Source organism: Xiphias gladius, chromosome 19 (genome assembly GCF_016859285.1).
Source record: "Xiphias gladius isolate SHS-SW01 ecotype Sanya breed wild chromosome 19, ASM1685928v1, whole genome shotgun sequence".
NCBI lineage: Eukaryota > Metazoa > Chordata > Actinopteri > Istiophoriformes > Xiphiidae > Xiphias > Xiphias gladius.
The window spans coordinates 426,417-442,087 of record NC_053418.1 but is presented as its reverse complement, the minus strand read 5'-3'; the positions used below and the strand labels follow the sequence as shown (position 1 = coordinate 442,087).

Below are 15,671 nucleotides of genomic sequence, written 5' to 3'. Positions count from 1 at the left end.
AGCAGAGTCATACAACGAGTCGAGTGTTATTAAAGCCTTTGGTCCAGGTGGCCTCCTCTACCTCCTCTGTTGTCCTGGGAGTCCGCGCCTTCTCCTGCCTCCTCCTGCTCCTCCATCTCTGGACCAGACGGCCCGACAGGCTGCGAACAGTGGACGGACAAGAGGGAGAAAAGTTAGGAAAAGTTTAAAAATATGGAGAGAGCCGGGGGGAGCAAAGAGGAGGGCGGACAGAGAGACAGGTGTGTGTGAGCTGACTTTAACCTGGACAACATAACCAGCGACACAGCGCCACGTCTTCTGAGCTCTCCAATTGTTTTCATGCGAAAATCTAAACGTATAAAGCGACTGAAGCGGTCGGATAAATGTAAAGAAAAAGAACAGGCTCAGGTAACGTTCAACTACCTAAAAGGTACTAGCATTGGATCAGCTGCTAGTTAGTTGGTGGTTACAACAAACTAAACTAGTGTTTGAGGAGTTAAAGCCGTTAATGAAAACACGCGACCAGTAAACCGTCGTACCGGCCAAACTGGGCTGTCGACCGGTGAAGTTTTCGGGTCATTAGCTTTAGCCTGGTTGGCGCGTCGGTCACCATAGAAACCCGAAGCTACCTGTAGCCAGCGCCAACTGTAAACCGGGTTAGTTGGGCTCCGTTAACTGGCGGACACCGGCCAGGCTGAGTTTCTCACCGGCGTCTCACCGGGGACAAGCGAGCGACCAACGGGACGAACTCGCGGTTTTCGGCGTCTTCACCCTTGGCAGCGTTTGCTAACAGGTTGCGGTCAGTTAATCCTCCGTCTCCATGGGAACCCGAGCACGGAGAGCCGGTCGCACGAGGTTAGCCGAGTGGACGGGTTCGAGAACGGGCGGAAGACGCGGGCGCGTCGAGCGCAAGGCGCCGCGACGCAGGAACCGCGAACCGGTCCCAGAAAATCCTCCACGGACCGTTTTCACCGAGCAGCCGCCGCAGGTGGATGGTGCCTTCAGGGGCCCCCGATACACTCCCGCTTTCCACACTTTGGTTTTTTGACACATGTCGCGTTTCTCTTATAATCGATTGTTCATTGATAATAAAATGTCAGAATATAGAAGAAAATGCCTCATCGCCGTTCCCTGAAGTCCGAGTTAACATGTTCCGAGGTCTTGTTTTGTGTGAACGACAGTGAAAAACAAACCGTGTCGAGTTCACTGTCTGAGAAACCACCAAGTGTTCACATGCCAGAGTCTGCTACCAGTGAATTTCTGGCACAAACCCACCTGCTGTCTCAAAGCCTTGTCCAGGAATAAACATCTGGTGGGGAAATTCTGATTCCCTCAGTTCATCGATTTATTTATTGGCCCGAAAGCAGTTCAATTACAAATACTGAGATGAATACACGCTAAACTGTAAAGAACGTTTGGTTTTAATAGTAAAAGCGAGCTCAGTGGTAGCTGCGTCCTCTCAGACGTGACTGAGACCTCCAGCGGTTTTCAGCAGCCACATCAGCCTCACGTTGCTTGACTTTGTGTGAGCATGAGTTGAAAGTTGCATTAAGGTTTTCCTCCACTGAAACTCATAGGCCAGACTAAAGTCCACTTCCACATACACTTGTCAGTCTTTTATTGTGTGTGTGTGTGTGTTCATAATTTGGTTTATTCTAATGTTGGGTTTGAGTAGAATCTGCATTAGTGAGCTCGCGTGTTCTTTTTGTTTCCAGCGTAGTAGTCATTTACATGTTGATGTTTATCTTTAACTATCACTCCTTTTTGTGTTCTACACCCCCCAAAATAAAATGGCTCATGTGTTTGAATCCCTTTGATTACAGTCTTGATCCTGGTCTCTCCTGAAAGGTGGCACTTCTAGGTACATTATTTAAATAAAATCTGATTTAATTCCAGTAATACTGAACCAGATTGGCAAACAAACATGGTAGAATGTTTCTTATTGTATGGTTCAGTTCTGGACGCTCTCCTGTTACAAAATAAGCAGCTGTTGTCGCTCAGTCATGTAGAGTTTGTCAGCGCCGAGTGAGGATTAAACTGTCCCCAATAAAGTATTAAACCCCAACTCCTGTATTTTTTTTTGGGGGGGGGTGCTGTATTAAGACAACCCCACACACACACTGACAAAAGACGACACAGTGACTTTATGTTAGCTTTACTGGCAGATTATAAAACAATGGCACAGTTTGGAAAAAGAGAAATAAAATCCATTCACATTTGGTTTGTGAGCTCATAAAACTATATTTGTTGTGCTCAGTTGTCTGTACAGTTTACTGTGATCTGATCACAGAGCAGATTTCATCTTTCCCATGTATCTTTATCCTCACAGCTCTTTGTAAATTTTCCTAAATATTAAATTAAAAACTGCAGTGAAACTCTGTTCTCCTGCAGCGTTATGACGAGTCAGGGCAGCTGGATAGCTGCAGGTCCAGAGCAAATTCCTCCATCTGGGAAATGTATTCCGAACAGTCCGGAGAACTACAGTCTGTCGGCCATAGCTCCACCACGGCCTCCGAGTCCAGAGGAAGACGATACCTGCAGGACACAAACACGACACAGCAAGTCAGAGTCAGATCAGACTTGAAGAACTACAGGTAAGAGAGTGGCAGAGAGACACTGACTTGAAGTAGTGGCTGAGTGTGACCTCTGACCCGCTGGCTCCCATCACCAGGTACTGTTTGTTGTTCTGGATGTCCACAGCACTGCAGGTGGCCTTTTTTACCAGGTCCACCTCTGTACCTGAACTTACCGCTTCAAGCTCTACGGGAGATGAGACAAGAAAAGGAGATGCGGTAAACACAATGTGACATATGTATCATAGACACCAGGTAAAATAACATTATAAACACACCAGATAAAGTAACATCATAAACACAACAGATAAAGTAACATAAATACGAGATAAAGCAGCATACTTAAGCCAGAGATAAAGTAATGTGATGAACAGTAGTAACAGTACAATGTGACATAAAGATACTGTGCTGTGACATGAAGCGATACATGTCTTTATGAGAGATGGACACAACACAAGCACAACAGAAGGGACACTGAAAACAGCTGAAAATCCTTGTAAATAATAAAAGAGTAAGGCTTGGTGTCTCTAAGTCTCCAATAACAAATAAAATTAAACAAATAAACTTTTAACAAATTAATTTAAATCATTATTTAAATTTATTTGTTAATAAATTTATATATTATATATAATACATTTAAATAATAATTTAAAATAAATGCAGCTTCTTTACCAATATCACTGAAGAGAGCAGACCACTTCAGAGGGTTAAAATAATAATCATCTGATGCTCATTTTTTAACATAGACGCATCATTAAACAAACATTTGTTCTTTTTTAAATCTGTAGCCTGGGACATTTTACAATCAGAGCTCTGGTGACAAACTGTTTCTAAAGGACCTCAGTCCTTTCTCTGCTGACACCGAGAGACCTGTGAGAAGATAATGTCGACTCAGGTAAGTCTGGTTCAGTTCATCAGTTTTTAGTGTCTCACAGAACCTTCTGTTGTGTACGACTTGACGCATGTTTTCTGTATTTGCAGCACATTTTTTCCCGAGTGTTAAGACGTTCTCTCCACTTTCTTGTGTTGAGCCCTCTGGGCCACTGTACGCACATTTTATAACGTAACTGTCACATACAGGAACTCAAACTATAACAAAAGCGAACCTGTCATTTCGACACGACACAATGTGAGGAGCTGTCACAGTGTCTCACCTTTATAACTGTTCTTCAGGACTTCAACTACGGTGGCTGTGTAGGTCATAAAGTCTCCTTCTGCTGCTGAGGACTTCACCGTCACCTTGTAGGCTGCGGGGAGGAAACCGAGCAGAGAGCATAAACCGGTACCATGAAAAATGTCTGGACATTTGTTCTTATCCTTTGTCTCTGTCTCTAGTTAAAGGGGAATTCTGGTTTATTCCAACTGGGCTCTTATATTGATAGTTTTTCCCTTCGATTTTATCTGTGACACCAGCCGGAAACAAACCAATAGTTTATCCAGACCGTCTAAACCACTTTATCAGAGGTCAAACTGAAACTGAGCACACCTGAGATCCCTCATTGAACAGGGAACCACAGTGAGTGAGCTGAAGCAGGAAGGAAAAGAAACTATTTGGGTAATAAGTTTACTGTTTTGTACTGTTTTCTCTCCTGTTGGTTTGTTTGCAACCTGTCTGATTGTCTGTCTGTCTGCTCATCTCTCTTCTTTTTATTGATGCAACTGAGTTCACACATCTCAGATATTAACTCGGTGAGTGCAACGTTATTATTACTGATAGAAAGTTTGAATAACAAAACCAAACATAAAGTCTAAGTTATAAGTAACTGAAATAATCATCTGAATGCAAATAAAGTGCCTAAAATTTGTTTCTTTGACGTGTCCGACGCTCTCCGGTCATCTGTCACTGAACTGTAGATGTTCTTCTGAGCACTTTGATGACTCCGCGTATCCTAAACCTAAACCCTGAAAACTTTGGACCATGAGGGGAAATATTTTGTCAAGCATAAAGTCAGCTGATAAAGCCTGATGACGGGTTTTTGTCATTTCAAACATCATTCCCACCATATTTGATGTGAGGCTGGCAGGTCTCCTCAGAACGTTTGGCTGCTGTCAGGGTCAAGTCGATGGTTCCTCTGTAGGCAGCACAGGCAGCTACACGACGATGCAGAACATATAGTTACAACTAAAACACAACATCTGTTTAATTTAGGACATATACAGATGTTAAGTACACAACATACAACATGTAACACCTCATGCAAAACAAGAAAAACACGTCAAACGTCGTTTGATGTCAACCAGCAGCTGCTGACAGTTCTGTTTCGGCCAATCAGAGGCGGGGGGGGGGCACTGGGGTGTAATACCCGCCCATACTGCATCACGAGAGAGCAACCCCACCACCAGGTGGCGTAGGTGTATCATTCTAATTATTATTATTTTACTGCGGCGTTACAGCCCCACTCTCCTGGTCGCTGTGTTTTTTCACGTTGTCGTGAGTTGTCCAGCAGTTAAAATGTGTGGTTTTGTGATGAGTCAGGATTCTGAGCCGTCAGTGTAGTTGATTTCTTGATTTCTTCTTAACTCAATCCTATCGTTTCCTGATATAACTGTAACGCCGTGGTTTTATAATATAAATACACCACACTTTGTTTTAGCAAGAAAATCACATTGAGAAAATACTGTGGGTCTTATAGGGATCATAACGCAACAGGTGCAGCAGCCTCTCGCAGAAGTCTCTGGATTCTTGAAAAAGGACTGTGCAGAGGCCGACGTTACCTGTCATGCACTGACACTCTTCGCCCAGACAGAGGCGCTGCAGCTTCTGCTCCTCATAGGAGAATTGTTTGGTGCACATGCTGCCTAGAAGAGAAAAAGAGTTGTTTGTTTCTGTTAATCTGTTAATCATATTTCCTGTAAATTTTATATCCCTGCAATATGACCTAAATGCTGTTTAAAGCCTTCCCTGCTCCACTGGGTGTGTTAGTCTACGGCACAAAAAGAAAATCCCTTTTGTGCCTAAAAAACAGGCCATGTTTAAAAAAATATCAGAATCAGAGTTAAAACTGTAAAACGGTGAGTCCTCTTCGGAAATCTGGACTTGGACAATTCTGACTCTGCGTAAGAAACAAAACATGTTGTAGCTCATAAGTACAACCTAGAGAGTCAGAATTATAACTTGGTATTTAATACTAACTTCTGACTTGGAAAGTCCAAAGAAGTCAGAATGTCGACTCAGTATTTCTACCGCTGTTATTTTTACCAGTCCTCCTCATCAGTTTTTATCTTTTCCTGGCAGAAGTGGGCTTCCGTACTTCCGAGATGTTGTGTACGACTGCGAGAGCTGAATTAATCCATTAACCCTCGGGTTCAACAAGAACAGGGTCCTCAGCATGAAAAGGGTTCTCTGAGGCTTCTCGGTCCCTGTTCTCCGGTCTAAGTCCCTCAGAGTTCACAGTGGGACAGAAAGCTCAGAGTCAGTCGCACTGATGAGCTGCTGATGTGTTTCCAGAGACTCTGAAGACTGTAAAATTACAAACAGACCTGACAAATCCCTGGATGCACGGCACGTTGTCACTCTCACCTTTGTCCTGAGGCTCATAAACGCTGAACACGGACTCACTGGTTCCCGTCACCCTGAACCTGGTCTTGATCCGAAAACCAACGCACAGGAAGATGTCAGAGGGAACCTGTGCAATAGAAGCACAACACATCAGATCTAAATCGTCCTTCTCATGATGTTCGCTTTGTGGGTTTGATTTTCTCTCATCACAGATCTTTGATGCAATGTTTTTGACAAATGAAAGACGTGAAGAAAACCTACACGTAGAGTTTTCAAAACCCCCCGTTTGCAGTTCTATCAACCAGCTCATCAAAGCCAGGTTAGGTTTAACTTCAAGATGACACTTGTACCTCAAACCTGTTTGGTTCAGTTTAAACAAACTCTGGTGTGTGTTCGGCCGTTTGGTTCGGTTCATGTGGGCTTGTGTGAAAGCTGTCAATCAAACAAACAACCTGGCCGACACCACCTGAAAAGGACAGTCTCGGTTTGCTTCCAATCAGACTCTGGTGCGCTTCATTTGTGTCTGAAATCTGAGGGACTTTATGAAAGCAGAGTTATGACTTATAACGATTTCAAAAGATAAAGTACTACCAAATCCATCTGCTGATCATAACCTGATAAGACAGCCATCTGTGTACGTGAAATACCTATACAAGATAACTTCAGAGGCGTGCTATGTATTTTATCAATTCCTCATTATGATGCCTCTTCTTTGCCTGCTTATGACAGACGAGATCCAGTTAGAGTCCGGACCAATAATGTTCATAACCGGTTATTTGTGGCACCAGAGTAGATAAATATACAGATAAGGGCAGGAAAGTCCAGCTGGCGGTCACTAGAGTTACATCTTCCTCTTCGCTCCGTGCAGCGCTGATGATGCGGGAAAAGTTGGGGGAAAGTGACTCACAGTGTCCATCTGAATGACCACGGTGTTTCCTTGGAGTTCATAATGGGAGATGAGTGGCTCCTCTGAGTCTCTGAACTGCAAAACAACATCAAGACTTTATTACTATTCATGACTTTATAGTTAAATAGGTGGAGGTCAGGAAACTGGATTCGATTTATTCATGCAGACAGACTTTAATCAAACCCCAGCACGTTTAGGAGGAGTAGAACTCGCTGTTCTATAATAGTTCACTTTAGAAATTCAGTGTAATGTTCATTTCCACAGCATTAATTCATCAATACAGCAACAGCATCGTGTTAAATCCCCATTCCCAAGCTTATCATCATGGCAGATTGTCCTAGTCTTTGAGACACCTACTGTAGTGGGAAGTACCACAGAGGAGGTTTTGAGGACTTTGGCAGGTGTCTGCCTGTCTGAATTAATGACTACTGAGTACTCCTGTATTAATGTGGTAATTTTACTGAGGCCTCATTGGTCGGATCATCGACATGTTGACGGGCGTCGTGGCTGCTGTGATCCCACCACATGATGGTGTCTTGTGGGTTTCTTTAATATTATATTTTCAGAATATGAAGCAACCCACTGATCCAATCTGGCAGGACAACATCTGGATCAAAGATCTAAGACTGGGTGTCTACAAACCAAATCTCTACAAGATGGTTCTCAATGTCAGGAGAAGAGCCACAGTCTCTTATTTGGAGACTAAAACACTTGAATTTTGGTTCACCTGTCTCAGGTCCTCCAGGTGACCCTCCACACCTGTTGGCAGCTGGATCTTCATCACTGTTAGACCAGACTCTGTGTACACCTCATTAGGTGGAGGTTTATACCTGTAACACACACACACACACACACACACACACACACACACACACACACACACACACACACAGATGGTCAGTCAGTTATTACAGCAGGGGCAGCCCTATAAACGTGAATGTCCATGACCGACTGACTGACTGATAAAGTTTCCCCATTGGTTGTTGCTCTTTTAAAATTAACTGGCATAAACAGTTTCTGTTGCATCAACGGGTGGCGTTTACAGACAGTGTAGCCGACTTAGAGCCTTTGTGGCGAGATTTACCGACTTTTCAGACCCTTTAGTGACTTTTCTTCACAAAAGCACCTAGCGACAAATCTAGCGACTTTTTGGACAAACCTCAGCTACTTTTGGTAAAAAAAAGTCACCAGCGTTCCCCTGCAAGCGGAGGGTCTTAAAATTGGTTGATTTACACAATTTTGTGTTTTTTTTAAAAAGGGATTTATCTTCCTTTATGCATAGGAAAGGAGAAGCGGTAAATTTATTGCAGTGCTCTCAAAAGGAGTGCATTTAATCTTCGTGTCTTTGACCTTTGGTCTTTATGTTAATGTGACACATTCAGCTCTAAGGTGAGTCTTGTTTCACGTTTCAGTAGATAAACCGCCGCCACGATTTTTATGGAAAAATGACTCAACATGTCAAAATGCCACATATTTACACAATGAAGTGTGCGTCTGAAAGCGGCTCAAAATAATACATTTATAAAAGTTAAACATTAAAGGTCGTCATCGAGCTTGGTTTCAGTTTTCTTACTTTGCACAGGCGACCAGGTGAGGAGCATCCATACCGGGACCTGAGGAGGAGACGGAGACTCTGGTAACTGGCAGACGGGGAGAAGCAGAGGTATATAGACAGGTACGAACAGGTACACAGATACTAACCACTGGAGACGCCGGGGCCGATCATCTCTATAGTGAGGTCAAAGTTACATTTCTGTGTGGATGAGGTGATCGCATAGTAAACCGTCTTCAGCTGGAAAACACAGTCAGGGCAAGTTAAAGGGCAATCTGGGAAGTTTCAGGATGCCAAATGTCCCTTCAATTAACTGAATTAAACCACTCCCACCTTCACGGTGGACACGCCCCTCCCATAACCTGTGGACACGATGATGTCATCATCCTTTGTCACCTGGGAGAAAAAGAAACAGGTAGAAGAAGAGAGAAAGAAATACAGTTGACAGGGTAAGTGACCACAGCAGAGCAGTAGCTGCACCAAACAGGTTACATTTGTAAACACACCTTCTTCTCGGTGTCTATAGAGCATATACGTCTGAAAACACTGGCCTAATGTACAGTGTGTAAAAACTGAGCTTTTACAAAACAATGACGAAAGCTGCTCAGTGACAGTGAAGTTAAGAAGAACTCTCTGTTGCCTTTAATTTTCTCCATGATCGCTCAGACATGAAACCAGCTGAGACCCAGCAGAGTCTGGAAAGCTCCTTAAATATGCTGAATGTGATCAACAGTTTGGTTGAGATTTTCCTTTTGCTCAGAGTTCCACTGTGAACAGAGCTTTAAAAAGAAAAACTACCTGCAAACGCTGCAGATGCACATTGTTCCCGCGCTCTTAAAAATCAGACAGTTGAGTGAGAACGTACAGTATCTTACTCTGTTGGACCTGTCTTCCTGTGTTGGACCCGTCTAACCGTCCTGTACCTGTCTTCATCTCACCTGTATAGGCGTGGCCACAGGTCGGCTCTGTCCGAGCTGGACTCGTCCGATCGCTCCCTTCCTCCTGTAGCGGATGTTGATGTCCTGATTGAGGACGGCTCGATTGACGGTCCTGCTGTACTCTGTCAACGCCTCCAGAGTCAGAACTGTGTCCTGAGAGAGGTCAAAGGTCAACAGAAGACCCGAAGAAAGGAAAACCTCTGTGTGTGTGTGTGTGTGTGTGTACCTGTATGGAGTAGAAACCCTCTCCATAGTGCTGATCCTGGGTCAGCCAGGACAGGATGGGGTTGGCGTAGTGGATCCTCCCCTTTAACACAAAGCTCAGGCATCAGTGTTTTTGATCTGAACATGGGGCTTCATGCAGGAAGCAGCAGGATTTAAGAGCGGAGTTAAAGCTGGCGGCAGCTTCTCCACCATTGGTCCCGAGCGGATGAGGAGAGGTAGGCTGTCCGCCGTCCCGCGTGGTGTACAGCCAACCAACGAGCTCCATTCTTACCGTGTTCCCCGGAGACTGACATACCTCCATCATCATCATCATCATCATCACGGCTGCCAATTTACAGAGTTTTGTAGATTTGAGTATTGTTATTGGCAGGTTTCGTCACAGTAGCTTCTACATTTCAGTAGTTTGTATACACACACACACACACACACACACGCTACCAGGCTGTCAGAGCTGTCTTTCACACAACAACTGACTGATCACATATATTCAGCTCTGACTGCTGAGACTATATCATCGGGTCATAGACCCTTTGCTGCTCGTATCTCAGCACTTTATTGCTGCTCTCCTGTGGTAACATTAACATACTGTCATATTGCAGTAAGCCGCCTGTTAAGATCGTCGATGTTGTGACACTGTAAACTATCTGTTCTGTCCCGGTGCGTCTCACTTCTGTCAGTCATGTGCACATCGAGCTTGGAGGAACGCGGCTTCGTTTTGCTGTGCGCTCTCTGTCGTACGGTCTGAATAAAGTTCACTTTGACTCTGACTTGGGAAACTGTCTCCCTGCCCTCGCTGCCTCGGGGTCTTCCTGCGGGTCTCTGTCCAGGATCATCCTCGGTTATATCACCTGACAGTCCAACATCACCTGCTGCAGGTCTGATATCTCAGTGACCGTTGCGGCGCGAAGCAGAACAGGCAGCTTTATGTGGACATTTTAGAGGTGCTGATTATACTCTTGGTCAAATCTGACGAACACACACCTCCTCGTGAACAGGTGCTGTTCATCAGTCTGAAACGAGCCATAAAACACTTGACACTCGAACAAACCTCACAGAGTGAAGTCGGAGAAGTTTGGGACAAGAATATGAAAATGTTCTTGCATGAGGCCCACTGACTGAAATGTCTTTTTTTTGTCAGATGTTTAGGCTTGGTCTCACTAAATGCCTTTCACACACAGCTCACGTTCACATATAGGCAGATTCTTTTGCTGATTCTGACACCATGGGTTTCTCAGATCTCACTTTTAATTACGACAATAAGATCTCCGTATTTCAGAATTAGACTCATAGGGGACGAGATGTTCATTGAACCAGCTTCGTACTGTGGAAATACCAAATCTCTTGTGTCACCGGCCCAGAAGCTGCAGTCTCAGGAACTGTGTCTTTTTAAAAGATTCACGGCATGGAATAGTTATTCTTATTACAAGTTTATAAGATATAACTGTTTTCCTAATGTATGGATCCATCTGCCCTTCACTGGAAAAACTAGAGAATTTATTACTTTACATCCACCAAGGATCCGACGCCTGAAAGGCTCAAAAGTTCTGTTGTATATTACTGTGCTGAGTGCTGCCGGATTTCCGGATCAGGAGAACATTCAAAAGGATCCGGTAATAACATAAATGACCAACGGGCATCATGCAAGGAGTTTAAACATCAAGCTGGAGGCGACTCATGTGGAAGAAAACCACCTAAGACCTGAATAACTGATCAAAGTGAACACAGGAACTAATCAGCTGATCAAACCTTCTTTCAACAGTGGTTTAAAAGCCTCCACAGAACTGAAGCTGTTCACATAAAGTTGTGAGCATTGATTGTTAAATTGTGTTGTTGCTGTTGTTCCCAGGCAGCTCTGCCTGCTCCCGACGATGGTTTTAGTGTAAAGTAAAACTGGACTTGAACAAAATAAAAGATAAACCCAACAGGAGAGAGCAGCACCTTGAGCAGCACAGTCAGCAGGACGTACGCTGTCGTCTCCACCGTCACGCCGCTGGATTCGTCGGGTTTCAGCCAATCAGCCGTCACGCTGGACTCCTGCCAGTACCTGAGCACAGCGGGGTGACCTGTACAAACACACACACACACACGCTACCAGGCTGTCAGAGCTGTCTTTCACACAACAACTGACTGATCACATATATTCAGCTCTGACTGCTGAGACTATATCATCGGGTCATAGACCCTTTGCTGCTCGTATCTCAGCACTTTATTGCTGCTCTCCTGTGGTAACATTAACATACTGTCATATTGCAGTAAGCCGCCTGTTAAGATCGTCGATGTTGTGACACTGTAAACTATCTGCTCTGTCCCGGTGCGTCTCACTTCTGTCAGTCATGTGCACATCGAGCTTGGAGGACCGCGGCTTCGTTTTGCTGTGCGCTCTCTGTCGTACGGTCTGAATAAAGTTCACTTTGACTCTGACTTGGGAAACTGTCTCCCTGCCCTCGCTGCCTCGGGGTCTTCCTGCGGGTCTCTGTCCAGGATCATCCTCGGTTATATCACCTGACAGTCCAACATCACCTGCTGCAGGTCTGATATCTCAGTGACCGTTGCACGCGAAGCAGAACAGGCAGCTTTATGTGGACATTTTAGAGGTGCTGATTATACTCTTGGTCAAATCTGACGAACACACACCTCCTCGTGAACAGGTGCTGTTCATCAGTCTGAAACGAGCCATAAAACACTTGACACTCGAACAAACCTCACAGAGTGAAGTCGGAGAAGTTTGGGACAAGAATATGAAAATGTTCTTGCATGAGGCCCACTGACTGAAATGTCTTTTTTTTGTCAGATGTTTAGGCTTGGTCTCACTAAATGCCTTTCACACACAGCTCACGTTCACATATAGGCAGATTCTTTTGCTGATTCTGACACCATGGGTTTCTCAGATCTCACTTTTAATTACGACAATAAGATCTCCGTATTTCAGAATTAGACTCATAGGGGACGAGATGTTCATTGAACCAGCTTCGTACTGTGGAAATACCAAATCTCTTGTGTCACCGGCCCAGAAGCTGCAGTCTCAGGAACTGTGTCTTTTTAAAAGATTCACGGCATGGAATAGTTATTCTTATTACAAGTTTATAAGATATAACTGTTTTCCTAATGTATGGATCCATCTGCCCTTCACTGGAAAAACTAGAGAATTTATTACTTTACATCCACCAAGGATCCGACGCCTGAAAGGCTCAAAAGTTCTGTTGTATATTACTGTGCTGAGTGCTGCGGTTCGGATCAGGAGAACATTCAAAAGGATCCGGTAATAACATAAATGACCAACGGGCATCATGCAAGGAGTTTAAACATCAAGCTGGAGGCGACTCATGTGGAAGAAAACCACCTAAGACCTGAATAACTGATCAAAGTGAACACAGGAACTAATCAGCTGATCAAACCTTCTTTCAACAGTGGTTTAAAAGCCTCCACAGAACTGAAGCTGTTCACATAAAGCTGTGAGCACTGATTGTTAAATTGTGTTGTTGCTGTTGTTCCCAGGCAGCTCTGCCTGCTCCCGACGATGGTTTTAGTGTAAAGTAAAACTGGACTTGAACAAAATAAAAGATAAACCCAACAGGAGAGAGCAGCACCTTGAGCAGCACAGTCAGCAGGACGTACGCTGTCGTCTCCACCGTCACGCCGCTGGATTCGTCGGGTTTCAGCCAATCAGCCGTCACGCTGGACTCCTGCCAGTACCTGAGCACAGCGGGGTGACCTGTACAAACACACACACACATACACACACACAGTACATGGTTTTGTTTTGACTGTGAGTATTTAGTGTGATTCAATTAAGAGAAAAAACTTATTCAAAAAAATAACATTTAAAAAGTTTTCTGATGCAGTAGCTGATCATTAAGCATCACTGATCTATTTCATCCATCTTTTGACCCACAAAGATTTTCCCTCTTATTTAAAATGTTATCTGTTGCAAACATTTAACCGGCACTAACATTCTCTCCATTTTGAAATATTTCGATATTTTTTTAAGCAACTTTTGATTAATTTCAAATCATCACTTTTATCCAGCATTCTCCTAAAAGTACAAAATTACATTCACTAATTTTGTACTTCTGGCCTCCTTCATCTGCATCGACACCTCTTTGAATCATTGACAGTTGCCACCGACACTTGGAATCAACTCCAGACCTTTTATCTGCTTCATTTGTCATAAAACAACGAGGGAACAGGACACAGCTGAACATGAAACTGATCAGTTGTCAATTGTCCAGTTACTTTTGAGCTTTTGAAAATGAGGGACAATGTATGAAAATGGCTGTAATTCCTTAACGGTTAATGTGATATTTTGTTAAACCCTGGAATTAAAGCTGAAAGTCTGCACTTCAATCACATCCCGATGGTTTCGTTTCAGATCCATTTTGATGGTGAACAGAGGCACAGGTAGGGAAACCGTCTCACTGTCCAGATACTTATGCACCTGTGTGTCTGTACATGTATGTATTGAATGTACGTCGAAGCAGGGGGAGTGTTCCCTCAGATATCCAGGTGTACAGATCAGGAATACCAAAGTACACTTTATCAAGCGCTCGCTATCTTTTGAACATTTTAAAAAGAAATGTCATCACGTTTAATCCATGACGTCTAATTACTTCTTCATTATGTCCAGTTTAGTCTTAGTTTTATGGGGGGGGGGTCACATCTGTTTTATTCCACGTCTGCAAATTAAAATCTAAAAATAACAACCCAAAAACAAGTCGAAATGATTTTAACTTTGATTGTGACCTGTGAAAACTCAACTATTCTCCACATTCCACTGCAATAACACACACACACACACACACACACACACCTTTCTGTCGAGCCAGGTTCTCCAGGCTGGTGAGCAGCTGAAAGGCCGCCATGCTGTTGGGGTCGTGAAGGGTCAGAGCGTAGGTCGCCACCGCACGCACATACACACTCTTGACACCTGTGGCATGCTGGGAAATGTAGTTTGCTGCAGACCTCATGCTGTTATCATGGAACTGAGTAGAGGAAGGATGAGAGGAACAAAGAGAACGAGAAGAGTTGAAAACAGCGAAGTGATTTGCTCGAAGGTTTTGAAATTTAAAGTGCGTTTATCAAACCGCTCATTGGCTGTGGTGTCTGAAGATTCGAGGAAAATTAAGCAAAAATCTGGCACCAGTCGAGCCTGAGAACTTTAGAAAAAAGAGAATGAAAGTACGTGTGAAGTGCGATTTGTCCCAAGGGGAGAGATGACTGAGCCCAGATCAGACGTGATGTATAGTCTTTACTGACACTGGAGGAAGCTGAGGCTCGGATGAAGATGAAAGAGGCCACTTTTCTCATTTTCATCTCTACTGTCCTTTCAACCATGAACAAACTCTGTTTAAAAACATTCACGTTCCAGATGTAGATTTGATTAAAACTGAAGCTGGAGCTTCACTGAAAACCTTTCTGATGATGTTTTTGAGTTTTATGAATATATTTCTATCCATCCAGAACGGAGGAGAAATAAAATCATTTTAGATGAATTACATACACATTGTTCTAGCTGACAGGTAAATGGAGACTTGGTTCAGTTCTGTTCACATGTTCGGACTTTCCACGGTTGGATGTCTCCTTTTTCTCTCATCTGTATGACGTATTACGATTTATATGCTGTGCTGCGACGGTCCAGGTACACACACGCTGAAAGGTCTGGGTTGTTGTTTATTAATGTGTCTGAATATTTCCACGAGGGAGGGGTCGTATAAATGACCAGACACGAAAATAAGATTACTCATTCCTTCCTCCCTTTGTAAATCGAGTTGCATACATGTAATGTTTGCCCCCAACCACGAGGAGAGTGGACAGGGTATTTTACACGCCTGTGCCCGGGGCCTCGCCGCGTCCTGATGGGTCCGTGCCGGTTGCGCTGCTGCAGGAGGAGGAGAGAGAGGAGAGCAATGAAAGGACGACGAGATGAAGAGGAGGATGAGAGTTTGTCCTCACTTGGAGCTGCAGGATCGGGTCTCTGATGCTCCTGGCTCTGTGCAAGGCG

At 44.0% G+C, this 15,671-nt stretch overlaps 3 protein-coding genes across 13 annotated transcripts in view; all 3 read right to left on the bottom strand.

Annotated features, from left to right (window-relative positions):
- Positions 1 to 2,377, bottom strand: part of cntrl (centriolin) — a 54,652-nt gene extending 52,275 nt beyond the window's left edge. For 8 of the 11 annotated variants that reach the window (XM_040155737.1, XM_040155738.1, XM_040155741.1 and 5 more), the window contains exon 1: positions 62 to 674. In XM_040155737.1, coding sequence (XP_040011671.1) covers positions 62 to 116 — 55 coding nt within the window. In that variant the 5' untranslated portion in view covers positions 117 to 674. The other 3 variants (XM_040155734.1, XM_040155736.1, XM_040155735.1) reach the window with 3 other exon arrangements.
- A 3,008-nt stretch (positions 2,378 to 5,385) lies between these two features.
- LOC120804886 (complement C5-like) lies at positions 5,386 to 12,160 on the bottom strand. Its single transcript, XM_040154608.1, has 9 exons — positions 12,096 to 12,160; positions 11,612 to 11,717; positions 9,675 to 9,755; positions 9,449 to 9,601; positions 8,844 to 8,906; positions 8,660 to 8,750; positions 8,532 to 8,571; positions 7,686 to 7,788; positions 5,386 to 7,033 (listed from the first exon to the last, which is right to left on the bottom strand). The coding sequence occupies exons 1-9, from the start codon at positions 12,158 to 12,160 to the stop codon at positions 6,893 to 6,895; spliced, it is 843 nt and encodes a 280-aa protein (XP_040010542.1). The 3' UTR covers positions 5,386 to 6,892.
- A 953-nt stretch (positions 12,161 to 13,113) lies between these two features.
- Positions 13,114 to 15,599, bottom strand: LOC120805483 (complement C5-like). The gene is made up of 2 exons (XM_040155748.1): positions 14,481 to 15,599; positions 13,114 to 13,385 (listed from the first exon to the last, which is right to left on the bottom strand). Exons 1-2 carry the CDS (start codon positions 14,635 to 14,637, stop codon positions 13,114 to 13,116), a joined length of 429 nt encoding a protein of 142 aa, XP_040011682.1. The 5' UTR covers positions 14,638 to 15,599.
- Between the last annotated feature and the right edge of the window lie 72 nt (positions 15,600 to 15,671).

Coding starts and splice junctions, on each gene's coding strand:
- LOC120804886 (XM_040154608.1), bottom strand. CDS start 12,160: ATGATCCTGGACAGAGACCCGCAGGAAGACCCCGAGGCAGCGAGGGCA. Junction 11,718..12,095: donor GCAGGGAGACAGTTTCCCAA/GTCAGAGTCAAA, acceptor CGCTGTGCTCAG/GTACTGGCAGGAGTCCAGCG. Junction 9,756..11,611: donor TGCTGACTGTGCTGCTCAAG/GTGCTGCTCTCT, acceptor TTTGTGTTAAAG/GGGAGGATCCACTACGCCAA.
- LOC120805483 (XM_040155748.1), bottom strand. CDS start 14,637: ATGAGGTCTGCAGCAAACTACATTTCCCAGCATGCCACAGGTGTCAAG. Junction 13,386..14,480: donor GAACCTGGCTCGACAGAAAG/GTGTGTGTGTGT, acceptor GTGTTTGTACAG/GTCACCCCGCTGTGCTCAGG.